The following is a 27,454-nucleotide window of genomic DNA, read 5'->3' as shown; positions in this document are numbered from 1 at the left end:
GAAGGGAAGCAGTGTAGGACTCTTGTGCCGGTTTTACATACGAAAAAACTGTGGCTGAGAAAGCCTAAGTGGCTTGCCTCTTCTGTAGGCGTTCAATCTTGGGTGCCCTACTTTCACCTCACCTCCCCGTGCGGCACCAGAGTCCCCTCACAGGTGGCGGTCCCAAATCCGTCCAGCTCTTGAAGGCCAACGACTAAAGCAGCTTTCCGTCAGAGGGTACTTCCGCCTCCCGGTTCCAGCTGCTCGCGGTGGTCTCCTAGCGGTCACGAGTTGTCTCTGGGAACCCGCCCCTCCGTCTGCTAATTGGGCAGCTCCTGGCCTCTGATTGGTTGTTCTCTTTCCGGCTCTCCAACACGGCCTGGACCAGCCGGATATAGGGGCAGGGCTTCCGCTTCACCTTCTCCCTCCTCCCGCTTGCCCTCCGATCGCAGTCGCCACCACAGCGGCCGCTGTCGGGCGCGGTGTCGGTGTGTCGGTTGGCTTGTCTCTCAACGTTGGTGTCTGTGCCGTTGAATTGCCCGCCATGGCTGAGCTAGATCCGTTTGGCGCCCCTGCCGGCGCCCCCGGCGGCCCCGCGCTGGGGAACGGGGTGGCCGGCTCTGGCGAGGAAGACCCGGCCGCGGCCTTCTTGGCGCAGCAGGAGAGCGAGATTGCGGGCATAGAGAACGATGAGGCCTTCGCCATCCTGGACGGCGGTGCCCCCGGGCCTCAGCCGCACGGCGAGCCGCCGGGGGGTCCGGGTGAGAGTGCGGACGCGTTTGCGGCGGGAGGACTTGGGAAACTCGGCCCAGAGTGGGTCCTAGAGCTTCCGTGTGACTCGTGCTCCTGGCCGAACCAGGAGGTTAGCGAGGAGTGCAAAGAGGAAACGAGACCCCAGCCCAGTCATGCGGAAACCTGGGCTCGGGAAGCCTGACCGGTTCTGAGTGTGTCTGAGTGCTGCTGGTCGCGGAAGAGCGAAAAAGCAAAGAAAATAGGGTGACGGTCATGTTCGGGAGCTCGAAGAAGCCCGTTCGATTCAACTTTTCATTAAGCACTTGCTGTGCATTAAGCTGATCTCTGAAGCAGCCGCATTGGCGCAGTTGGGCCAGACTTAAAGGCAAGTCTGAGCCCAGAAAGAACCAGTTAAGAAAGTAGAGCAGAAAAAATTAACAGTAGTACCGTTGTCTTTTAAGACAGAAACAAAAATGGTAATGCAAGTCAGCAGTTAAGCACTTGAGATGCAGTACTGAGTGTTGGGTTACAGGGAGGAATGAAGGAGTAAGGAACTGAAAAAAGATGGTCTAACCCTGGAGAAGGAAACCCCAGCCAAGAGAGAGAGGAGTTTACCATTGTTGAGAGTATCCCACAGCTATGACTTTTGGAGCTCTTCTCCCTTTGGAAACAGCTTTGGTTTTCAGTATTGCCTTAAGGAGAAACCAAGATTGGCCTGGACCAATCAGGGAGGGGGAAAGAGGTGAATAGAGAGGGGAGTGTGACCCTTTCCCAGCGGAAAAAAGAGGGACAAGATGCAGTTTGACATTTTTAAATGCCTTAGCAGTGTGATGCTTAATGGTGTCGGGGAAGTTGCTCTGTGTATCTTTGAGACTCAGAAATCTCAAATTACTAAGCAGACAGAACCTTTTTTGGAGGTAAGGGGGTAGTTTGCAACCTCTGATTTTTTTTTTTTATGATGCATTTTAGCATCTAAATTTTTGTAGTGTAGTACAAATTATAAACAAGTTATAAACAAATCCACCTCCCAGTAAGAACTTATGTGAGAACATGTAGTATGCCTAAATATGCAATTTACAACAAGCAAGTAGGACAGAACTGGGTTGTGACCTGTAGACAAAAATGACTTTAAGAGATTATGGCTATGATCATTGGATCTTAATATTTGCCTGAGAATTTAAAAGTTGTACTTTTTAGATCCTTAGTTTACCTCTTTCACTTAACAGGAAACTGAATCCTAGAGAGAGAGAGATGACTTGATTAAAAAATAACAAGCTAGTAGCAGAGCCTCAAGTCTCCGCACCTTTAAACTACCACATTTTGTTGAAGTTTTTTTTTTAGCCAAGGTGTGATGGCATAAAAGAAAGGCATTGGGGCTGTTCCTGGGTAGGACAAAATTGGGAGAAGTAGGACCCATAGTTAGAAGAATACTATGATTCGAGGACAGCGTTATTCTTTTTTTTTTTTCTTACATGACAATAGTGGAGTACATTACATTCATAATTATCCATTCACAGCACAATTTAACAGCGTTATTCTTGTTCACTGTTTTATCTGCATTATGTAGCAGGGTATCTGGCTATCCACGTACTTCACAAAAGAAGTGGGCAGACTGAGTCTTGTATCTATCATGTAGCTATTGGGGGTAGGCTGTTTGGGGCGATAAAAGAAAGAGAAGAGTAGATATATGGGTCCTTTGTGTATCAAGCCTTCAGCAAAGGGAAGGAAAAGGATGATTGCTGACTTAGTTCCTGGGAAAGATGTTCTTAGTAAACTAAGCATTTAATGACTTAATGCCAGATCCCTGACAGTGTAGTTGAGGTTGTTAATAGTGCAGGGTCAGCACTTCCTTTAGGGATTAGAGAACTTGTTGGATGTACGCTAGTGATTACTGTTCTGTCCTATCCTATGTTACTTGGTTGTAAGTTTAGCTTTGTGGTCTTTAGGCAATTTATATAACTACCAATGATTGCCAGTCTCAGTTTACTTCTCTGTAAAAGGTGCATAATATATTTCACATAGTGTTTTGATGAATACTAAAGAGTATCTGTGAGTGCTTACCTGGTATATGGTAAGCATCCATCCTTGGGGGAAATTCCAAAGATGGAGGATGGGCATAAGCCAAAACAGTGTTGAGTCTTGGTGATCCTCAGGTGATCCAGAGAAGAGACATAAGTTTGAAGGTAGGAGGTAACCAACCTGGATGAAGTAGCTTGGGGGATATTGAGAAGAATGAGTGGTCAAAAAGGAAACAGCACAAGTGAAATTAATTGAAAACCCCCAATCATGAGGGCTGATTGGGGAGGAGAACAGTGATTTTAAGTAGCTACAGAGAAATATAGCAACAAGGCACTATTTATTATTTCTGACAAATCCTTTATTGGAGGAGAAAGAAAAGGGGTAGATGAATTCAAGGGAAGCTTTCTGGGGGGACAGTAATTTTATTGGTAGCTCTGGTAAAGAGAAATTTAAGGAAACTTTATGCATGATATTTAAGTACATTGTACATTTATGTATGCCAAGAACTCTATATACTTCGAGATCTATGCAGAAACTCTGTAAGCTAAGGGGTAGTGCCATCACATTTCAGATGAGAACTGATCACTGTGGAAGTTAAGTAGTGTTCCTAAGGTAGCAAGCTAATCAGCAGCTCAAACCTGAGTTGGCTTGACTTGAAATGTATGGGGAACTTGAGAGGTTGAAGGTGGATTTGGAAGCCTTTTCTGCTTTGGAAATTTACTCTGGCCTTTCTTTCTTTCTGGAGTTCCTAAAATGCCCTAGAAAATTTCCTCTGGATCATTGAGTTTTTTGTTTTTTAAATTTATTTATTAGGATCATTGAGTTGTTTCTCTTAGCTGTTCTCATAAGTTAAGGTCCCTAGATGTTCTTTTTGTATGTTTCTTTAACAATGGACTCTCCTTTGACTTGGTTTAGTTGCTGATTCATACAAGAATGTCAGTACTGTAGTATATAACTGATGAAGAGCTCAAAGCACATTGTGTGTCTGGATAAGTCTTCAGACTTAAAAGACAGGCAGCATGTGATTTAGGAGGAATGGGGGAGGGTTGTTTCTAGTTTTGTATATGGAGTAGCGATCAAAGTCTCTTCTTTTGAAAGTGGCCCTGGGCTGGAATACATTAACTGGATAATAGGTATGTTAGCTGTGATATATTAACTATAATGTAGACCTAGCCAGAGTAACCAATGTGTTCTCTAGCATTCAAACTATCTCACTCTTTTAATCCCAAATGGATTAAAGATAGAAATTTTTTTGAAGTACCAGAAGAAAAGTGAATATCTGTTTCACAGTAGGAAAGACCTTCAGCATAAAAGCAGATGTAGAAATCAAAGAAAAAGTTAATTATGACTACATACAAAGTGTTAAACATTAAGTAGTATTTCTAGACACCAAAGGCCATAAGCCAAATTAAAAGACAAAATGAAAAATATTTGCAATATGAAAGTAGTACTAATAGAGAATACAAAATATAGCAAAAAAAAATTTAGGCAAAACTCTGTTTGGTAAAGAAGAAACTCAAATGTCAGATATGTTAATATACAAATATATATACACACAGATATATACACACACACACACACACACACACAAACACAAACCAGTAGTTGAAACAGATCAAATGTAGCTGAGGTTTGCTGCTCTGGACTTAGATCCTATGGTTTGTATTCTTATTATCAAATTAACAGATGATCTTTCCTGCCATGATGGCTTGCTCAGATTTAACACTGCCTTTTGTTGCAGCTGCTGCTGCTGCTGCTGGGGACTCGACCCAGGGCCTTATACCTGTTAACAAGCCCTCTACACTCAGCTACATCCCAGTCCTATCAAACTTTAAAAGGCTGATTATCTAATGTGCATTTAATGTTTATATTATTTTAAACATAAAAATAAGTTAAAAAGAAAATAGTTTCATTAATTATCTGCTCTTTCAAGAATACCTTGTCTTCTCTTAAGGAACCCTACATGTTCCAAGGTTATTTATGAAGTGTTGATACATAGAGGTATGTTGCAAGAATTAAAAGTTAATATATGTGAAGGGAAGTGTTTAACACTGTATCTGGCACACTGTAAGCAATAAATAGTAGGTGTTTTCTTAGTAAGAAAGTTGAAGACAATATCACCAGGCATGGTAGCACACATCTGTAATCCCAACTACTCAGATGGCTGAGGCAAGAGGATCGAAAGTTCAAGACTAGTCTGGGCAACTTAGCAAGACTGTTTTAAAATAAAAATAAATAAATTTTAAAAAGGACTGGGGATGGGCTGGAGATGTGACTCAAGCAGTAGCGCGCTCACCTGGCATGCGTGCGACGCTGGGTTCGTCCTCAGCACCACATACAAGTAAAGATGTTGTGTCCACTGAAAACTAAAAAATAAATATTAAAATTCTCTCTCTCTCTCTCTAAAAAAAAAAAAAAAAAAAAAAAAGGACTGGGGATATGGCTCAGTGGTTAAACACCTCTGGGTTCAATCCCCAAACCACAAAATTAAAAGGGCTGGGGACATAGCTTGATGGTAGAACACTTGCAGAAAGCCCTGGGTTTGATCCCCAGTACTGCCCCCATCTCCCCCCCCCGCCCCATCCAATTTTTTTTAATGATATAGATGAATGGATTATTAAAACACATTCATCATGTGTGAGGAAAAACTAAAAGTACAGAAATCTGTAGATTTGGTGATGAGATTATATGGCATTTTCTTCTTTTTTTTTTTTCCTTTTTCTAAAAAATAATAATTATTTTAATATCAAGAAGAGCTTGATAGAGAAATGATCTGTAAGTTTTCAGTGCTCCCAAAGCCAGGGGTAGGGATTTAGGAGAAATAAGAGGACTAAAAAGTGAATGAAATGTTAGGATTGTTTGATTTGAAAATAGGTAGTTCAAGTTGGGTTTAATTAGGGATCAGGAAAGTTAAAGGAGTGGTTTGATGAAATCTTTGCCTGTTAGAGGGAAAAACAAGGTTGAGAGCCCCCTTGCCCCAGGCCTCTAGGTAAGCTGTGGTGTTTTTCATGTATTACCCTTCAAGAGCCTCAGAATGTGGTCCACCATAACTACTTGGCATTCCTGTTTATATCCCAGTTTCTTGTATCTTTCAGGTTCATCTCTTCTCATTTTCTTCTACCTCATGTAATAAGATAGTCACTGAAGTTTGAAAAATTGGGATAAAGTAATAGAAATCCTACACAGTAGGTAGCAAATTAGCTAATAGATAATAGAGGAGGTCGTTGGAAACTAAGGTTTTATGGCCATACTGAGGTTTTCAGGAAAAGGCAGGGTAACTCCTTCAGAGGGACTGTGCAGCCCTTCCAGACCTTCCTCTCTGAGGGCTGTTGTGTTGGCAGGGCTTAGAAATTCATGGTGATTGGGTAACAGAATTAATGAAATACAAAGAAGGTTTTAAAATCAAGTCATTGGTTTTAGTGGGGAGTGGTAGATTGATTATAGAGTTTGTTATCCTGAAAGGTTATCCTCAGTTCCAGGGAATTATTACCAGTTCAGTAATGCAGGCCTAGTATTGCCAGATCTTCTCTCTGCTTGCCTCTTATTCTTTACCTACCCTGCCCAAAACTCGTGATTTTTTTGAATATTTTTTACTTAGTACTGTTTTTAATTCAAATATGTTTAGACTGTAGAACCCTTTTCTGCTAAATGGGCAAAAGGTATAGATCGGCCTTACTTATTAGAAAGACACTTCATATTTTTTTATTTTTAGATGTAGATGGACACTATTTATTTATTTATTTATTTATTTATGGTGCTGAGGATCGGACCCAGTGCCTCTCCCATTCGAGGCAAGCACTCAACCACTGAGCTACAACCCCAACCCCACACTTCATATTTTTGAAAATGTACTTTCTCATTTAACTCAGAATAGTTAATGGTGCTGCACAAAAAGGCTGGATTGTATATCATATTTTTTGAATTTTTAATATATCATACTTTTGGGTTTTATTATTTATATCCTTGAAATTCTGGTTTAATTTGGTATGCTCAAATCAATTGTTTTGGACAAATTCCAAATGGTCTAGAGAAACTAACAAGTTTAGGGCTGGGGATGTGGCTCAAGTGGTAGCGTGCTCGTCTGGCATGTGTGAGGCACTGGGTTTGATCCTCAGCACCACATTAAAAAAATAAAATAAAGATGTTGTGTCCACCTAAAACTAAAAAATGAATATTAAAAAAAATTAACATGTTTCAACTGTAGACCCTTTGGTACCAGACCCACTCCATCCATATAGTGGAGATTCCTGATGCCCAAAGCAGCACCTTAGTTTGAAAGTGAAGCTCCACATCTCTGCTCACTGTTGATTTCAGGCCAGATTTTTCTTTTGCATTGTTTAAAACTTTCATAGAGCAACACTGTTCCTCTATGCAGCTCTTCTTCCAGGCTTCCATTTGTCACCTCTCTCAGCCAGGAAACAGAATCTTAAAAGGTTTTGACCTGGTAGCTTTTGATGAAGTCTTTGTCTTTTGTGTGTAAGTACATCTTAGTTTCATAAAATAAAAAATCGTTACAATCTAGTACCTACCAGAGGGGTAGCATTTAGTAGCTCAGAGTCCTGCAGTATCCAATACTGTGTTCCACTATATTGTCCTTTGGCCCAATATTTGACCAATCCTGGTTGATAGATTAACATTTCATGTCTTACAGATGCTGTTGATGGAGTGATGAATGGCGAATACTACCAGGTAGAGTACTCTGATTATGCTGAATGATGATTGAGAGTCTTCCTTTCTTGTGAATTGAATTATCTAGAAAGAGATCCTAGTCTTTTGACTTTCCTGGATATATTAGTAGTTGGTATATTATCTGCCAAAGTGGAAGGACTAAAAAAGTGGTGGCACTGATAGGAAGAACATTCTTTTAAGATGTTATTAACCTGGCCCTAGTATTATCACCTTGATTTTCAGGAAATAATCCTTTATGATGATGAGAATGGCTATTTAAGTCTTTATCCATTTTTCTATTAGCTCCCAAATCTTACCTACAACAAAGCAGAGCCACTGCTGCTGGGCATGGTGGTGCACACCTGAAATCTCAGCTACTTAGAAGGTAGATGCAGGAAGTTTGCAAGTTTCAAGGTCATCCTCTGCAATTTAACAAGACCCTGGCTTAAAAAGGGATGGGGATATAGCTTTAGTGTTAGAGCACTCTGGGGTTAGTCTCCAGTACTGGTGAGGGAAATTAATAAATAAGAGCTACCTCACCTCCCTACCCAGTGACTCTCATTTGCCTGCCTTTTCATCCTTCTCACCTTTCTTTTGGGAGGAGGAGGAGGAGTAACTCACCTTCTTTTGGATTCTCTTTCTTAGAATTTACTATTTTGTAAATTGATATTAAGTGACCTTTTTCCTGAATATTATAATGGCATTTAGAATTTGTAGGCTCTAGGTCTTGCTTTGCTATGTACCTATCTTGATTTTTTTGTTTGTTTGTTTGTTTTTGAAGATATAATATGGTGTTGAAAGAGGAAACAAACTGCTAATATGGTTTTCTAATAGGTCCATTACTCATCCACCGCCAACTTTTCTATCATCCACTCAGATCTCACTAATTAACAGGTCAGATAGCAACCATTCTGCTTCCTTCATGAGACTCTTAAGAATTCAGTGCATTATTGGGCCTACTTTTTCTTCAGTTAGGCACAGGGTCTCTGGTCTAATTCTTAGGTCCTTGATCCACTTTGAGTTGCGTTTTGTGCAAGGTGAGAGATAGGGGTTTAGTTTTACTTTGCTACCTATGGATTTCTAGCTTTTCCAGCACCATTTGTTGAAGAGGCTATCTTTTTTTCAATGTGTATTTTGGGCGCCTTTGCTAGTGTGAGATAACTGTATGTATGTGGGTTTGTCTCTGTGTCTTCTATTCTGTACCACTGGTCTATGCCTGTTTTGGCACCAATACCACACTGTTTTTGTTACTATGGCTCTATAATATAGTTTAAGGTCTGGTATTATGATGCCACAATCTGTCAACAAATATATGAAAAAAATGTTTAACATCTCTAGTAATTAGAGAAATGCAAATCAAAACTACTCATTAAGATTTCTTCTTGGGCTGGGGATGTGGCTCAAGCGGTAGCGCGCTCGCCTGGCTTGTGTGCGGCCCGGGTTCGATCCTCAGCACCACATACAAACAAAGATGTTGTGTCCGCCGAGAACTGGAAAATACATATTAAAAAAATTCTCTCTCCCTCTTTCTCTCTCTCTCTCTCTTTCTCTCTTTAAAAGAAAAAAAAATACTATGCAGGGGTCACTTTAAAAAAAAAAAAAAGATTTCTTCTTACTCTGGTCAGAATGGCCGTTATCAAGAATACAAGAAATTAGATTTGGCAAGGATGTAGGGGAAAAGACACACTCATACATTGCTGGTGGGACTGCAAATTGGTACAACCAATCTGGAAAGTAGTATGGAGATTCCTTAAAAAAAATTGGAATGGAACCACCTTTTGACCCAGCTATCCCATTCCTTTGTCTAAACCCAAGGGACTTAAAGATGGCATACTCCAGTGATACAGTCACATTAATGTTTATAGAAGCACAATTCACAATAGCTAAAATGTGGAACCAACCTAGATGTCCTTCAGTAGGTGAATGGATAAAGAAACTGGTATATATAGACAATGGAATATGAGAATGGAAAAGAGAATAAAATTGTGGCATTTGCAGGTAAATGGATTGAGTTGGATAATATGCTAGATGAAGTAAGCCATCCCCCAAAAAACCAAAGGCCAAATGTTTTCTCTAAGAAGTGGAAGCTAATCTATAGGGGGGTGCGTGGGATGATTGCAGGAATTTTGGATTGGGCAAAGGAAGGGGAGGTGGGAGGGAAGGGGCTATGGATATAGGAAAGACAGTGGAATGAGACGGACATCATTACCCTAGGTACATGTCGATTGCATAAATGGTGTGTGCAATCAGAGAAGTGAAAAATTGTGCTCTATTTGTGTACAATTAATCGAAGAGCATCAAGAATTCAGTGCATTAATGTTGAAACCTATCAGTATGTGAAGTTGTTAATTTTAAGGTAATTCTTAAAACATTTTTACAGCAGCCTCCAGTGTTGTGTGTAACCAGAGGTTCTAATTTTTTGAAGCACAATTCAGAAAGGAGTTTTTGATACTGATAGAACATTAATTGTGTTTTGTGTTAAGGAGACTAATGGTCCCACAGACAGTTATGCAGCTATTTCACAAGTGGATCGATTGCAGTCAGAACCTGAAAGTATCCGTAAGTGGAGAGAAGAGCAAATGGAACGCTTGGAAGCCCTTGGTAAGGAATCCATCTGTCTTTGTTAATCTGGACTCTATTTTTATGCATTTTATCTTGAATTAGCCATAGTGTCCTTGTCTGGTGAGGTTTTTGTTGTTTGTTTTTTTGGTTTGTTTTTGGTGTAATTGGGGATTGAACCAAATTCACTTGCTTGATCTCTGGGGAAATCTTTCTCAATCTGAAGATCACAAGGCCACTGACATTGAGATGCTTAGCTCTGTTGTGTGAGGAGTATGGTAGCCCAGAAAGCTTCCTTTCCCAGGAAGGGCACAGTGAAGTTGTGGAAAGAGAGAGCCCTGGACTTGCTATGAAAGGCTGGGTTCAGGGCCCAATCTTACCTTAACCTTCTGTGGGCACCTGGTTAAACTTCAGAGTCTGTGTCATCATCCGTGAAAGATATGTGTAACTGATCTCCAAGGATAGTCTGAGGTGGTATTTATGAAAGTGCTTGGTAAACTTCATGATGGTATTGTATCCACATGAAAGACATTTACAGTCTGTCATTTGAAGGCTTAGTTTAAGGTAATGCTTACAAAGAGAATGAGATATGCAAGAAAACATGCACAATTTGTTTTTCTTAATATCTCTGTAAGATAAGTTCGTACAGGTTTATGGATGAAGAAGTAGATATTATAGGTAAAGTAAGTATTTAAAACAGTTAAGAAGTAATAAAGAATTTCAGCTTGAGTCTTTATTGTTTCAAGGGCCACATCCATGCCTGTGTTACTTTCTAAGCAAAGTAGGTGTACATAACCATAAGGCTGGGCAGGCCAAGCCCAAGATCAGTGCTAACCAATCTGGCCTCTGTAAAGTGATGTGTATATGGAGAATCAGGTAACCAATCAGATTGGTTCAAGATCAGGAAAGATCTCTTGCCTATATCTGGTGCATTGGTGAGGATATAATCCGTGGTTTAAAACACAGAATAGTTGGATAAACAAGGAAAATGAACATGTTTACAACTCCCTTGAATGTTTCCTAGAAATAGGCATTCTCCTATGTAACCACAGTGTCAACAATATTATTCCTTAAGAACCAATGATCTTCCAGGCATAGTGGCACATGCCTGTAACTCCAGAACTGGGGAGGCTGATACAGGAGGCCTGCAAGTTTGAAGCCAGCCTTAGCAACTTTAGTGAAGTCCTAAGTGATTTAGTGAAATACTGTCTCAAAATTTAAAAAATCAAAAGGGCTGGCAGTGTGGCTTAGTGGTAAAGTGCCCTTTGGTTAAATCCCCAATCCCCTGTCCCCTACCCCCATAAAAGAAGAAAACAAATGGGAAAAAAAAATGACCCTGTAAAAACATAATTCCTTATTTTTCAGCTGGAGAACCGACATCTGGAAATAGGAACAGACTTGATCCAGATAATATAGCCAGTTATTGCCAAATCTTCTATCTCTGGTCTAATTTATATGACTTTCAGAACAAAGACACATTTAAGTTTAAGCTTATATATAGCAGAACTAATAATAATTCTTTGGTGGAAATATTTGGTATCTGTCTGTCCAGTATGATAGCCACTGACCACATATGACCATTAAGTACTAGAAATGCAGTTAGCGTGCCGGAGATAACTGAATTTTAGAACTTGAAACATATGTAGCTTTGTATGACTGGTAGCTACTGTATTGCGTAATGCAGCTTTAGGAACACGAAAATAGGTCTTCAGGTTCTAGCAATCTTGATCCTTGCTTCTTGATTTTTATTTCTTTTGGTTAGACTTGGAAGCAAGTACTGCTGAAGTTATAGAACCCAGCTTTTGTCTTTTATATTTTTCTAAAGTTTAGCAATGATTGTCTTCTCCATAGAAAGTATACTATGGTTATAGAAATTTTCATTTTCTTTTTCAGTAATCAAATTGGGTGCCTTGGGAATTCTCCCAAAGAGTTTTCTTTCTTCTTTCTTTTTTTGTACTGGGGATTTAACTCAGGGGTGTTCTACCAATGAGCTATAACTCCACACACCCCCACCCACCTCCCCCCACTCACTTTTTAAATTTTGAGACAGGGTCTCGCTGCATTGCCAAGACTGGCCTTGAAATTGTGATCCTCCTACCTCTACCTCCAAAGTAGTGGGATTACAGGTATGTGCCACTGCATTTTTCTTGAAGAGTTTTCTTAACTCAAGATGCCATCTCGAGGAATGTTAGACATTTGGCCTTGCCTTCTTATTGAACTGAATTTGTCCACAAATAAGATGTTTCTTCAGTTTCACCTTTTTCCCTGCAAGAACTGTGAGAAAGCACAAGATGCTAAAAATAGAGGGCCAGTATCAGTGGTTTTCAGCTTAGTGCTGGCTGCATTCTCAAATAATTTCTTTCTGTGAACAGTAATGAGGGTGGACAGAGAAGAAGGCCCCTCTCAGTGTGCCTTGCTCTCTAAAGGGACTCTTTATACTTTCCTCCTTTCCAGACTCAAAAGAGATTGCATTCAGTCTCTGATCTTTATCCCATCAAGCTAAGCACTGAGGAATTCTTACTGCCAGTGGCACTTCTTTTATAAAAAAGCAAGAGGACAATTTAGCGCAGTGGTAGAGCTTTTGCCTAGCATGTGTGAGGCATGTCACCTGCGTCAGTACCTGTGACATGTATTTCTTTATCTCCACTGTTAAAGAGCTGGGGCCTTCCAAGAAACAGGTAACGTGAAGACCCTCTCTTAAAACCCCAGTTCTTGTGATCAAGTTAGAAAGATTTCAGACATGTCATTCAGAGTAATAGGACTGAGTTTATCAACCGGAATGGGAAAGGGAAAGGGGACACACTAAAGGGAGAGTGTGGGTCTTCTCACAGGGGAGAGGGACAATGTGCCTCTCTTGCACGCCAGTTTTATTGGTGACCCAGAGAAGTTTCCAGAGGGTCCCAGCCAGGCCTACCTCTTGGCTTTTGACTGACAGCAAGGTGACATCAGACTTCAAGTCCCCACTGTCATGGCATCTCTAGGTCACCTTGGCCCTTGTTGACTGGTTCTAATTGGATTCTTTAACCATACATTCTTATAGACTTTATGGTTAGGAGGAGTTATCCTTATCTCCTAGAGTTTCAGGATGGATCTGGTCACAAAAATCTCCTTGGTTCCTCCCACTGACATTATCTTGGGCCTGCATTTCTCCTACAGTTAGCTGATAGTTTGCTGAGGAATGTGACATATCTTGTTTATTTAGGCCAGGCAGGGCTGCAGGTAAATTCTTGGAAAAGAAGGCATTTGGGGGTTAGCACAGTGGGCCCATTTTATAGAATTACTGTCTTAACCTTATGTTCCCACCATCCTCATCTGTCTATTCCATAACACCACTATCCTAAGTCTCTTCAGCTAATTGGCTTAGGGAAAACCATGTTTAGTTCTTTATATTTGAGAATCCAATCTAACACAAAAGGTGTGTTCTTGCTTCATCTCTAAAACTTTTGGGGTTAACTCTTGATGTTGATCCCACACCCAAACTCCTGCAGTTTTCTCTCTTGGGGTTTCTTTGCTAGCTCTGTCTTGTCTCTTCCATGAGCTTAATCTGCAGTCTGAGCTCAGTCTGCATATGCTTCCTCTCCCCATTCTCCCTCAATTTAATTCATTTTGTTTGTGAACAGGTCCAACTAATGACCCATCAACTTGTCAGTGGACTAGGATAAAATGTAGTGTAAGATAAGGAATAGGATCATGAGCTCAAGAGTTGGTTGTGTGCTCACTTTGGCAGCACATAAACTAAAATTGGAATGATACAGAAAAGAATAATATGGCCCCTTTGCAAGGATGACACACAAATTCATGAAGCATTTTTCATCTATTTTTCCAGTTTAGAGGTGGATTTGGTCATGGTCAGCCACCCCAGGAAAATTGCAGGGGATTATATTGTGTTGAATAAAGAGTTGGTTGTACAAAAAGGGAAGATATAATTTTATCCTCCCCTTCCCACTATTCTCCCCACACTTATACACATGTGCCCACACCCACCATAAATTCTGTAAGACCACAGTAGACTGATGAACTTAAATTTGTGCTTTACCTCATTTATATCGTCTTTTCCTTCCCTTCAAAGATGCCAATTCTCGGAAGCAAGAAGCAGAGTGGAAAGAAAAAGCAATAAAGGAGCTAGAAGAGTGGTATGCGAGACAGGATGAGCAGCTACAGAAAACAAAAGCAAACAACAGGTGAGTCCATGATGGTTCTACTATGGCTTATTTTCCAAGACTGAATCATATCCATTTTCTAGTATCCAGTCCAGGCTCTTGGCTGCTGCCTCTTTCAGTGTGAAATAGCTTTGAAGAGGTTTTCAAGAAAGTGCTTGAAACAGAGGTTGCAAGTCTCCTGGATCCTGTCAGCATAATTCTGCCTGTTCTTTAGCCATTCTGACTCTAGTGAGTTCAGATCTTTTAAGAGTTTGGTTTGCATTAGCTGTATTGTATTTCAGGAAAGAGAAAGTAATTTCATAGGTTAAGTTCATGATGTGGAAAAAAATGGTACACTGAAACAAAAGGTCAGTTTCATGAATGTACTTGGATCTCCTCTGTACTTAGGACATAATTATAGACTTGGACATGGTGCATTGCCTAAATACAACCCTGACTTCTGAAAGATGCATAGTGAAGGGGTCCATCAGCATGTGTACGTGCTCTTGTAATTAGGAAGCTAAGGAAGTTTCAACACAGTGACTTCAGATTTAGGATTCAGTGGGTATTTATCTGTGCTTTAAGAAAATCTTGAATTCTTCTTAAAAATACTTTTTTCAGAATCCCTTTTACTCACTTCCTGAAGTTGAAGTAGTTATGGGGAGGAAATGGGGTGTTTATTTCAAGCAAGTGTCATTATCCATGGGTGACTCCTCAGGTCACTACGAAGCAGCAGCTGTGGTCTTTAATATACTTTACTTCTTGGAAGTTCTTCCTTCTTGGAAGTAGCTCACAGAGGAATCTGCAGCCTGGCTTCCCTCAGGGTAGGCACATTGGCTTGCTTTCTTCTGCTGAATTCAGAGTCTACCTTTCACTGAGTATTTGTCACTCCTCCCACTTCAGTGTAGAAGCACGCCAGACTGAGCCTGGGATATTTTTAATTTTAAGGGTAGAGTGTTAGGTTCCTAAAGCAGATTGGGTTAAAAGCCTTTGTCTCTGGCAGCTGTATTCAGTACAATCTGCCGGGAAGGGGGTGGGGGGGGCATGACTAACTGCTTTGCCAGCAGCAAATGCTGTTGTGGGGCAACTGTGTCAGAATGGAGGGCCACTTTCTTTCATAGAGCCAGCCCTTCCTTCATTCTTTGAATCCCTTTGGTCATCCTTGGTTCTATCAGCTCTCCAGTAGATGCCATAGCTCTTTCCTGGTCACCTTCCTTAGGGGGATACACACTAGAGTGCTTGTCGGGTTCCATTTGAAATTTTGTGGCAACAATGGTCTGTGTGTCTAGTTGCTAGAGGTGATGGCTGCAATCCAGCCTACCCAGGGCTGCTATTGTGTTTGTGGTCAGCATGAAGTTCTGACATCTCTGGTCTCCTTTACCCTGTGCTTACTCAAGATGATTGCCACCTCCCGCTCCAGGTGCAAGTCCAGATCTGTAAAGAAAGATGAGTGGATGCAGTTATGTTCCCCAGCAAGCTGCCTCAGAACTCAGGTCTGCTCTGAAATACTTGCCAGAATATGTTGCCCTTCCCTGTGCAGGGTCTGTGAACCTTCAGCAACTTGACACACAGATTTTCAAACTTGATGAACATGTTAGAAAGTGGCTTCTTATTGCAGAAATTTCTTTAAGGCAATTTTGCTGAACTCGGAAAAGAAAGGGCTTCCTCTGTATGTATAGAATTAGGTGTTCTTGTAGATATAGGGTGGATCTCTCCAGGCTTGGAGATAGGGCTGTGGTGTCTTTCTTGGAATTGTAGAATGTTATGTTGGCTGTTCTCAGGTTTACCTCTCAAGTTCCAGAGAGGAGAAGGGACTGACCCACCCCACACTGAGCACAAGAAACTGTTTAGAAAGCAGGTATTTACCTCAGAAACTGCAGCACAGGCCTGAACCTGCTTATGTAAAACTAGAGACGTGCTAGCCACTGTCACCAGGGTCCTAGGACAGTAAGGGATGATTTTCACACATCATTCCAGTGTTTGTCAGAGGGTAGAGGTGGCAGCTGTTTAAGAACATAGGGGACTTCTTCCGATGGCATATAACCGCCCCTGGAGGAGAGTCTAATATTGCTGACTTTCCCCATCCATGTTTGCCTCCACATTTTAGAGTCTTAAAGGAATAGGTCTTATTAGTGTATACAAATTGACTCATCTTCCCTGTTGTCTGTCTGTATGTAAATATTGAATATTTTTAGAAAAGAAAATGGGGTGTTTATTTCAAGCAAGTGTCATTCTCCATGGGTGACTCCTGCAGCACCTGAATGTAAGGGGACCCCAGAAATAAGGCAGAAAAGCAGAATTTGAAAGTGGGGTATGGGAATAGAAAGACATCTAGTTAATTGTGTGTCCTTAGTTCCCCTTCTCTTAAGTTGCCTTTACCTACTCAGTTGCCAAGGCATTGGGAGCATATCCAGGCCAAGGCCCTGTGCTAGGGGATGGGGGGCGGGCAGGCAGTAGGCAGGTGGGTCCTTGCCCTGCACACAGAATCTGTTGCCTTTTAGTCCCTAGACTGCATCTCCCTTTTTATCCCAAGTCAGGGCCTAAATATCACCGTACACGCACGTGAATAATTCAGTGACAGCCTGCCAGAAAGAATTCCCTTTCTGGAGGAGTCAAGTCAAAGCATTGACTGTCTTCTGGAGAAAAACTTTCTTATGGAGAAAAACTCAAAAAAACGTTCTTTTCCAAGCCAGAAGAGAAACTTTTCCCCCTGCCACAGGTGGCTTTTGTGCTGAGACTTTTCAGCTCTTCTGAGGCTTAAAAAGGTTTGGAGGATCCATGATTCTCCACAGTGCATTCTCAGTGACACATTTTCCATGCCCATTTTGGGGCTATTTATAGAATGAAGTTCTGTATTGTATTTAGGCTTCTGGGAGCTTGTCCAGTAGTCAGGAATCCTCCTCCTTCCCCTCCCCTGGCTTCCCTAAGCCCCACCCTGCTGAGGCTTGGCAGTTGCTACTTTCAGATCCCTCTTACTGAGTGAAGAACAAACAGGTGTGGCTGTCTGCACTTGGTATATAGTTTCCTGTTTGTTCTTCAGGGGCTGTGCTTGTCACTGACTGGCTCTTTAGTCTTGGGACTAACTGACATCAAGCCTTTTGTTGTAGCAGTGATCCCTTGACAGGAATCATAAAACCTTTATTCTCTTCCATTAGGAGCAAGTGGCAGTTGGAATTAATTTTCATTGAGCCCTTTGTGTAAAATAAAAGGATGGGAGTTTACAGCTGGCCTGTGTTGCCCTGCCCTCCCACTCACTCAGCCCACTAACAGCTCTCTGCTTCCCTACTGAGTCATTTTTACAATCAGTCTGCTCTTTTTACTTTCTCTGAATTTCCACAAAATACCTCTTATGTATAAACCAAAATGGGAAAGACAGAAGGGTATGTGTGAGTTTAAAAATAAACTGAAATTAAAATTACTAGATTTTGCCTTCAAATAAATAAGTGCACTTAGGTTAATGACTAGGCATGATTATCCTTTAAAAATGCCCCCTTCATTTGCCCACTCTAAACTGACCTGGCAAAGGATGGGCCTAGACTCCTTAAAGAAAATTCCCGACCTGCCACAGTGGGTGAGGTGGCTGGATCCAGAAGTTAACCTACCTCTACCCAGTATGCCTCCTTCATTCTTATCTCAGACCCCTGCCCTGTTGATCGACTTGCCCGTCAGCATGAGTTAAGGAGGGATGAAGTTCTGGGTTCTGAATTGTACTTCATCAAACCAGTTAGGTCTGGCATAGAAATGTGCCAGCTTCTTGAGCAGAGAGCCTTGCTCCGGGACAGCCTTAGCAAGGGACAGATCCCAGGACCCGAGACTAGTGTTCCTTCCAGCAGACCACTTGCCTCCAGCTGCTTTTGCTGTGAGACAGGACTTTTGAAATGATGATGTGTGTTCCCATGATATTGAAAATGTATTCCACCCAGCCAGTGTGACAAAGAAATGGTTGGATACTCCAGGATTTGGGATTAAGTCTTTGTGACTGAGTATATCTGGTGCATGGTCTTGTTCATGACCAGTGACATTTTACTGAGACTGGCAGAAAGGTGGCATAGCTTTCTCAGCATACACAAGCTGGGAAGCAGCTTTACTGTACAGTGAAAAGAACCCAGGCTGCCTTGGCTGTGAGTTCTGAACCCTGCCACTGTGCTGCAGGTGAGCAAATCACTTCTCTCAGCCTCGTTTAACTCATCTGTAAAGTGGGGTGAGAGCACTCAGTGGCACATAGGTTTTTGAGAATTGAATCAACATAATAATATGTGAAAGGACTTAGCCCAAATGATGCTTAATAAACGTTGCCGGGGCAGCCTCAGAACTGAAGCGGCTGTGCTCACTCTGGGAGGAGCCCCATGCTGGAAGCCTCCTGGGGATTAGGATGAAGCCTTAGGAGCAGCTCCCTAGAGCCTAGTTGCACCTCTATTGTGGATTTTAGATGTTTCTGCTTCTCAATGTTCTCTCTTTTTTCCTGCCTGCTTGCCTGCCTTTTGGACTTCTTGCTGTCTAGGGTGGCAGATGAAGCTTTCTACAAACAACCCTTCGCTGACGTGATTGGTTATGTGTATGTTGCAAAACTAATTCCTTTTCTTGTTTTGATTCTTTCTACCTTTTGTTTAGAGTTAATGTTCCTTTTATGTCACAAGTTGCTTTGCTTTTTAAAATATTTCAAATTGGCACTGTGGGGACTGCCTGAGTGTTAATAAACTGGGGTATGATCCATTGCTAATCTTGCAGAATTGTGACTCCCTGCACCCTCTGATGGCCATTTTTCATATTTGGGGTTTTGGAGGGAAGCGAGTTAATTCCCTTTGAAAAATACAGATCCTTCATGATCTTGTCAGGGACAGGTTTGGGACCTGGGGTGGACTCTGACCTCTTGCTGTTGTTACCACCACTGCCACTTTCAAACTCCTATTGCCTGTCTGTCCCCAGGTGGGAAGGAGAAGTCTCCCACCTGGGAGCAGGTGAAAATCTCAGATTAGGAGCCCCAGTGAGTAGCAATGGGGTATCTGCTTTTCTATACTGAGTCCTTCACATAATAGGCCCGCTGCCTATTCCTCAGACAGAGGAATTCAGTGCAGAGGGGATTGTCTCTGATGGGTGTCTGTCATTATTTCTCTGTAGTCTCACATGTCAGAAATTCTATTTAGTGACCAGCTTTGAGGTCAGGATAACTGAAGCTGTCTGATATGGGCCACTTCAGCTTTTCTCCCCCATACTGCATCATTCCTGGAAGATTTTTAAGGATTCAGGTCATCAAAGCACTACTGCAGAAGACCTGGAAACAGTTCTTACTGTTTCCTCCTTAAAAATTAGGACCACTTTTTTATATAAGGGACAAGGGTGGAATAGAGAAGAGCCTGTAGAAAGATGGGTGGCAGGCTGAGGTCTATAGAACCTGGTTCATGACCTTGAGATAGTCACTTCATTAGAAGACAGAACTAGGTTTCCTGGGCCCCCGATGGTACATTTGCAATGAGACTTGTGAAATGCTGGATTTACAGGTGGTGTTTGATTTGACTTTTGCACATTCTCTCTGGAGTAGAAATGGAGACTGGAAAGGTCGAGTCTGGTTTTGCTGGGCAGCAGGGTGGCCCATCAAAGCCAGCTGCACGTTCCCAAGCATAGTAAGAGTGGCAAGGGCATGTCTAGCTTACTGACCATCTGCATTGAGCTCATTCTCATTTTCTATATCTGACCTAAAGTTTCTCTCCTTGTTTCTTTTCTTCTCTTCACCTTTAAGCACAAACATAAACCATCCTTGCTACAGCCTAGAACAGTTAAGTAAACCTTTCTCACTGCCCCTAACTGTGTGTGCCATGAAGTTGCAGTGTTGTAGTGGCTCTGGGCTTCAGCGGTGTTTGCCACAGCCATCCCTGTGATAGTGCCACCCTCTGTCCCCACAGACCGGTCATCTCCATTGCTTTTGCTTTGCCCGTGATGCTTGTTGGAGTAGATGAGTATATTGTGTCTTCCTGCCTCTTACCACTGTTCTTTGAGCTATAGCCCCCACCAGTTAGTTCCCAATTGGGGATGGGCTAACCTTGATATAAAAGAATGTTGGAACAGCATCCTGCCAAAAAGCAGCTAACCTTGGCTCTCCTGCCAGTGTGTGTCCTGAGTGGCCCCAGGCACCTGGCTGGAGAGAAAATGGCAAACTTTGGCTGAAGAATGTCCTAACAAACCCCCTTCCAGAATGGCTTTAGTTTCTAGTGCCTGCTAGCATGGGAGCTTTGTCTTGAATTCCTTTTGATCTGCCCTGTTTCTCTCCAGCCGAAGGAATAAATCTAGAGGTTATCGTGCAATGACCTGTGGGCTTTTTAGAAGTCTCAAAATTTCCTTGAAACTCCGTACAGCCCAGCATAAGCTACTCTTCAAGTTCTTGATAAGCCTGCTGCTTTGTTCTGGTTAATAAAAGCAGTGCTTAGCTGGCCAAGGACTTGCTTTTATAATGTTCCTTATGATGAGAGACAGCCAGACAGAGAGACAGTGAGCCCTGAACCAAACACCTGTATTCCACCATTTTACACAGCAGCCTGGGCACCCCGTGCCTAGGAGTGCTGAACATTGTCTGCCCCTGAGTCTCACCTGGGCCAGGGGTAGTTACTCTTTGGTAAACCAGAATGCCACTGAGTCAGGGATGAAGAGACAGTCACTTTTCTGTAGCAGGACAGCTGCCAGGTTGCTCAAAGGGGTTTCTGCCTTAAACCAACATATTTTGTTGTTGCTTCCAGGGCGGCAGAAGAAGCCTTTGTAAATGACATTGATGAGTCGTCCCCAGGCACTGAGTGGGAGCGGGTGGCCCGGCTGTGTGACTTTAATCCCAAGTCCAGCAAGCAGGCCAAAGATGTCTCCCGCATGCGCTCAGTCCTCATCTCCCTCAAGCAGGCCCCCCTGGTGCACTGAAGAGCCACCTGTGGAAACACTACATCTGCAATATCTTAATCCTACTCAGTGAAGCTGTTCACAGTAATTGGATTAATTATGTTGAGTTCTTTTGGACCAAACCTTTTGTCTTTAGAGTTGATCATTGTTTGTGATTGCATGTTTCCTTCAACTGTGTTCTCCCTGGCATTCAGAGAGGAGGGGGGAGGAGGAAGAGGAAGGGAGGGAAACTCCCAACAGTAGCCTCAACCTGTGCTTTTGTGCATTATTCTGAGAATAAATTTCTGTTTCAAACAATATACATGAAGCTTCTTTATTGACCTCAAGTTGTGCTGCAGTTTGGAGTTAGGCTTGCATGGATGAGGAATTAGGAATTCCCTTTTATCATTTTAAGGACTGAATAGGAACTGCCATTGGACACTTAACTTTGCCTTAATAAAATAGCTCCAAGTTTCTCCTGCTGTGGAATTCTTGGAAATTTTCTTTTTTCTTGTAGTGCTAGGAATTGCACCCAGAGCACTGTACCATTCGTAGCCCTTTTTGTACTTAGTTTGAGATAGGGTCTTGCTGAGTTGTGCAGGTTGGCCTTGAACTTGTAATCCTCCTGCTTCAACCTCCCTCCTGAGTCACTAAGATTATAAGCATGTGCCACTGCTGGCTGAAATTTTCATTTGAAAAGGGAATTCTATAATTAAAAATTAACCCTTTATTGCTTACCTAACACATAGCTCTGAATCATCTCACCAACGTAGACATTTTCTTCTAGATGAGTTCTTGTCATCATCCCTTAGTTTAGGGTCCTGAATATTCATACACTTTGGATCAGCCAGTAAACCTGAGCCAGGATAGCACGAATGTGTGGCTAGCACCATTCCTTAATTCCCGTAGCATATGGTGGGGCCTGTGCTATCCTAAGGCACTTGATTCATAGTTCTCGTGTAAAATTCATCTAGACCTGGGCTGTCCAGTACTGTACTCACGGGGCACATGTAGCTATTTAGTTAAAAATATATTTTTAGCCCTAGTCACATTTCATATGCTCATTAGCCAAGTGTGTAGGTGGCATCCAAATTAGTGTAGGTTATGGAACATTTCCATTATCTCAGAAAGCTCTCTAGAACCTTGCTGATCTTTACAACAGGTGCTTCTAGGAGACTGTGCTGAACACATTCATCATCTACCTGCAGAACCTGCTGTAATATGGTGCTACAGTTTGGAGTTAGGCTTGCACGGATGAGGAATTAGGAATTTACTAAGCAATTAGTAAAGCCATCTTTTAGTAACTTTTTTCAAGATATTTAATTGGTACATTATATTAGTGGGATTCATTGTTATATATTCACACAGTAGAACAATATAATTTGGTCAATTTCATTCCTTAGTACCTCCCTCCCTTCTGTTTTCATAAGACAGCCCTACCTTTTTTTTAAAAAAAATAACTTTTCCATATAGTCATCTGTTATCTTTTTTTTTTTTTTAGTTGTAGATGGACACAATACCTTTATTTTATTTATTTTTATGTGATGCTGAGGATCGAACCCAGGGTCTTGGATGTGCTAGGTGAGCACTCTACTCCTGAGCCACAACCCCAGCCCCATCTGTTATTTCTAAATTGGAGATAGAGGCAAACTCCTGTAACACCATACCCAAGAAGGGGGTTAGGTCTTGCCATTTCCAAGAAACTCCATCAACTCCCCAGTGCATAATTACGTATGGATGGGAGAGGAACATTCATTACTTGCCCTTCTTGCTCCTCCTCAGGTAGGCTTTCCTTGGTCTGGTGCCCATTTCTGGCCCTTTTCTTCATTCCTCTCCTTGAGCCACCTCTGATTGCACTCAAGCAATCCCTGTTGCTGACAAACCATTTGTTACTAGATCTTTGTAATGCCATTCAAGATGTCAAGAGTCCAATTTAAGCAGCAGTTCAAAGGCCTCTCTTCCACAGTGCTTTCACATATTCCCTCCCCTGAACTGCTGTGGCCCTCTACCTAGTACAGCTTAGTTTTTTTGATATTGTTTTTGAGCCATCATACAGCCCAGTCCTACCTACCACACAGGAAATATGGCAACTTTAAGATGTAAAAAACTGGGCATGGTGGTGCACACCTGTTATTCCAGTGACTCAGGAGGTTAAGGTAGGAGGATCTCAAGTTTGAGGCTAGCCTCAGCGACTTAGTGAGACCCTGTCTCAAAAAGGGCTGGGGATATAACTCAGTGGTAAAGCACTCCTGCATTCAATCCCCAGTACCCAAAATACAATAAAATAAAAAGTAAACAAAATCTGTGCCATTGTACAGATCAAGAGGTAACTGATAATGACAAAAGTGATGCTTTATGACTTCCCAGGCTATCGTAAAAGGTAATGCAGCTTATGGCTGATTTGGAACACACTAACTGGGAGCCCTCAGCCACTATAAAAAAATCTTTACCACTCTGAAGCCCAAAGTATGCCTACAAAGACCACTTGAGAGGCCCCATAACTGTTTGCAAAGAGAAATGCCTGGCCAATTTCTAGATATCCAGCAGCCCAGCCCACTATTCTAGCTGCAGCCCCGGTCTTAACTACAGGTGCAGGCCACTCAGCCAGACCTACCTAGTAAAGCCTTTCCCAAATTCCCACCCCACAGAACCATGAGAGAAAACAGTTACTGTTGGTTTCAGATCTTTTAAATGTTGTTGCATGGTGATCGTGAATTGTTTCTAATGCCTGTGTAGCTGGCATGGGGAGATTCAAGTGGGTGCTCAACGTTTACTTGCCAACCTCTTTATCGGGACAACTTTGCTTTTTAATTTTTTCCTAGTACTGAGGATTGAACCCCATGCGCTTTAACATTGAGCTTACTCCCAGTTCTTTTTATTATGAGACAGGGTCTCACTAAATTGCCCAGGCTGACCTCAAACTTGTGATCCTCCTACCTCAGTCTCTCAACTCACTGTGATTACAGGCATGCACCACTGTGCCCGTGTGCAACTTTGCTTTTTTATGTCAACTTTTAAATGTTATATAACAATGCTTTCTATTAATAGGTTTTTTGTTATTCAGAAAACAATATTTTGCTTTAAGTTATATAAGCTTTAAAAAAAAGCAAGAGTATAAGTCTCTTCTAGGAAGGGAAATGCTTTTAGCTAGTGAGTTAAGAACAAAACAACACAACTTTGTTAAGATTCAACAAAGAAATGTATTTTTTCCTTAGAATTTGACTCAGAACAGTAACATAAAAATATATACATTAAAATAAATTAAGATGTGATTATTTAAACATGTAATAATTTATGTCAGAATATATTAGTCTTTCCATGAATTTAATAAAGACTTAAAAGATTTGGTTTTTGATTCAGTACCATCCTTTCAAATATTTGGCTTGAAACTTGGTAGCAATGCAGTTGTTTGGTGTTCACTGATCGTGGTTTTAACCAAGAAACACTGATGTCCTCTTTGCGGCACACCATCTCACCCAGACATTGATGCGCCTGAGCCACCCTGGAATGTCTGAACAGTAACCAGGCCCTAGAGATTGTTTAAGGGCTGGTATAGAGTTCAAGGAATCAGCCAAGCTATCCTTTTTCACACCAACCCACCAGGAAGGAAGTTGTTCAAATGTGATATTGATTCCTTAGGTTTTGTTTGTATTTTGTTACTGAAGCAGTACATTGTAGAAACTTTCAGGCTTTTCTAAAATAAAAAACAATCTGAAAAATATATGCATGTTTTTTTAGATTATCTACAAGTACTCATAAAATCCTGTCACTAGACCAAATACTGTACTGGCGAGATTATGAGAGCAGAGAGGAATATTTTATTAAATTCACAACTGAGAGGGTCAAGAACGAATCGAGCCAGGCTCAGTGGTGCATGCCTCTAATCCCACCAACTCGGGAGGCTAAGACAAGAGGATCACAAGTTTGAGGCCAATCTCAGCAACCTAGTTAAGATCTGGTCTCAAAAATAAAAAGGCTGGGGATATAGCTCAATGGTAAAGGAAAAAAAAAAACAATAAACAGTCATTTGCAAATCAGATATTCTTATTAAAGCTTTTGATAACCACTGGGGTTGTAGCTCAGTGGTAGCGCTTGCCTAGCATGTGGGAGACACTGGGTTCGATCCTCAGGACCACATAAAAATAAAATAAAGGTATTATGTCCATCTACAACTAAAAACAAAACAAAAAAAGCTTCTGATAACCTAGAGTAAAAATATATCAGCATTTTGAAATGAGAAGTTGTGCAACTTAGCAAAAAAAGACACCAGGACCTGGGATCAAACCTTATCAAGCTTATCTAAGATTCACCAACTCGGGGGCTGGGGATATACCTCAGCTGGTAGAGTGCTTACCATGCACGCACAAGGCCCTGGGTTCAATCTCCAGCACCAACAACAACAACAAAAAAAAAGATTCACTAACTCTATGGCTTTAGATAATCACTTAAAAACACTTAAGTTTTGGGTTCTACAGAATGGGAATTCAAATACCTACTTCACAGGTTGTAAAGATTTAGAATAATACATATGAAGCACCTAGTTCAGAACTTGATACTGGAAGTATTTCTTACAGGTTGACCCTTTTTATTTTTCCATTCATTTACATTTTGTACTTTTGTAATTTTCCACAGGTTCTTAGTCAAAATCTGGGTTCGTGGCTCTGGGCTGTAGGAGCTGCACCTATAAACACTGCCTTCATAGACACTTGGGGGTCATATGCAAAACAGTGTGAAAAGCTACAGAAAGAATTATTTGCTGTCAGGAGCAAAGATCCTTTTGGGGATAATCTCCTTTCAGAGGCTCTTAAGTCCTAGTGACTTCTTAGTGGTCTCTAAGAAGATGAAGACAAGGTCACTAAAGCCAGACCTCTGGTCTTTTGTTTGTTTTTGCAGTGCTGGGAATCAAATTCAGGGCCTTGCACATTGCTAGGCAAGAGCACTACTGAGTACTACCACTGAGCTACACCCTCATCCCAGATCCCTGGTCTAAATCAAGCTCCTATAAGTGCTGCTAGTATAACAACATCTTTCAGCAAAAACATTTGGAGGTGACTGACATGTCCAATGTCTATGGGTTTGGTTTTTTTTTTTTTTTTTTTTTTTTTGCAGTAGTGGGAATTGTACCCAGAGCCTAGCACATGCTAGGAAAGTGCTCTACCACTTTAAAAAAAAAAAACACAAAACTTTAAGACAGGCAAGAATCTCTTGCCAAGGCTAGCTTCAAACCTGCAAGCCTCTTCCCTCAGCCTCCTGAGGGCTGGGATTATAGATGTGCACCACCACGCCCACCATGTCCAATGTCTTTATTGTGGTGATGGTTTCATAAGTATATACATAAGACAAAGCTTATCAAATTGTACACTTTAAAAAATACTTCAACAAAGCTATTTTTGAAAAGTTCAGGTAAGCTTTTCCTGGTAAGACTCTTCTGTTCCCTGACTGGATCCCTTTCTATTCTACGAGTTTGGGGTTAGATAAAGAGTTATTAACCCACACATATGAAGCTCTCATCCAAAGTAGGTCTGCAAGGTCTGGGTGGTACATTAGTAAGCAGAATCCTAAGGCTTCCTGGTCTATTATTGTAGCTCCTTTTAGCACAAGAGGTTGTGATTGGAACTTACAGGCTTCTCCTAAAATGACCCCTAGTAGGAAAACATCAGAAAGAGCAGCATCTACAAAAATGGGCACAGGAAAGGTAAATTTAAAAGAGACGAAAAGCAAAAGCACTCTCTGCCAGTGTCCGCTGCAATAAAATACTAAATTTGCTGTGTAAGAAATGTTCATCTAAAAGAAAGGAACTTGATTCCACTAAGAAGTTCTTGAGTCTTGGCCCATGTCCACTCCTGGGAATCTAGTGGATCCTTCGAGTTGTATAGTCCAGAACCATGCTGGCAGCACCAAGCAGGGCAGGGTCAACTAAATCTGAAACCACCACATCCACATCCTGCACTGAGGACAAGGCTTGCTGGCGAATGACGTCCTTGACGATGTGGATATAGTGACTGGCCAGTACTCCAGAGAGGATCACGAGGGAAGGATTCATGGTGTGGAGGATGTTCACGACCCCAAGACCAAGAGCTGTTCCAGCTACAGGAAAAAAATGAGTTTTGGGGTACTAAACTAAAAACACCAAGGAAGAAGGTAGGAAAGAGCCAGTGGCCAGTAATGGTAAAGTATATTCATACTAACTAATGGGGAGCAATATTTTAATAGCTGTTCATGAATTGTTCTTTTTTTAAGAGACAGAGATCTTGTTATGTGGCCCAGGCTGGCTCTGAACTCCAGGACTCAATCGATCCTCCTGCCTCAGCCTCCCAAGTAGCTGGAAATATAGGTGTGTGCCATGATTTATTCTTTTTTTTGTTGTTGTTGAGACAGAGTCTCACTAAGTTGCTGAGGCTGGCCTTGAACTTGCAGTCCTTCTGCTTCAACCTCCCGAGTTGCTAGCTTCATAGGCATGTGCCACTGTACCCTGCTCATGATTTCTTCTTCTTCTTTTT

The 27,454-nt window shown here is 41.7% G+C and overlaps 2 protein-coding genes and 1 non-coding gene across 8 annotated transcripts in view; 2 read left to right on the top strand and 1 right to left on the bottom strand.

Moving 5' to 3' along the window:
- Positions 1 to 395: 395 nt before the first annotated feature.
- On the top strand, positions 396 to 21,274 carry Clta (clathrin light chain A). Of its 2 annotated transcripts, XM_076845811.1 has the most exons (6): positions 396 to 740; positions 7,382 to 7,419; positions 9,882 to 9,999; positions 14,027 to 14,138; positions 19,834 to 19,869; positions 20,825 to 21,274. In XM_076845811.1, the coding sequence occupies exons 1-6, from the start codon at positions 524 to 526 to the stop codon at positions 20,994 to 20,996; spliced, it is 693 nt and encodes a 230-aa protein (XP_076701926.1). In that variant the 5' UTR covers positions 396 to 523; the 3' UTR covers positions 20,997 to 21,274. The 2 variants fall into 2 exon arrangements, with proteins under 2 accessions (XP_076701926.1, XP_076701927.1); XM_076845812.1 differs by lacking the exon at positions 19,834 to 19,869.
- LOC143393166 (U6 spliceosomal RNA) lies at positions 13,669 to 13,775 on the top strand. The gene has a single exon (XR_013090486.1). It is a non-coding gene; the product is annotated as a U6 spliceosomal RNA (small nuclear RNA).
- The window catches only part of Gne (glucosamine (UDP-N-acetyl)-2-epimerase/N-acetylmannosamine kinase), a 47,674-nt gene continuing 35,245 nt past the window's right edge, over positions 15,026 to 27,454 (bottom strand). For 3 of the 5 annotated variants that reach the window (XM_076845805.1, XM_076845808.1, XM_076845809.1), the window contains one exon: positions 26,535 to 27,041. In XM_076845805.1, the coding sequence (XP_076701920.1) occupies positions 26,806 to 27,041 (236 nt within the window). In that variant the 3' untranslated portion in view covers positions 26,535 to 26,805. Of the gene's footprint in view, positions 15,531 to 26,029; positions 27,042 to 27,454 lie in introns of those variants that run through there. The other 2 variants (XM_076845807.1, XM_076845806.2) reach the window with 2 other exon arrangements.

Source organism: Callospermophilus lateralis, chromosome 2 (genome assembly GCF_048772815.1).
Source record: "Callospermophilus lateralis isolate mCalLat2 chromosome 2, mCalLat2.hap1, whole genome shotgun sequence".
Classification (NCBI taxonomy): Eukaryota; Metazoa; Chordata; class Mammalia; order Rodentia; family Sciuridae; genus Callospermophilus; species Callospermophilus lateralis.
The sequence above is the reverse complement of the archived record's forward strand: the minus strand, read 5'-3'. Positions and strand labels throughout refer to the sequence as shown.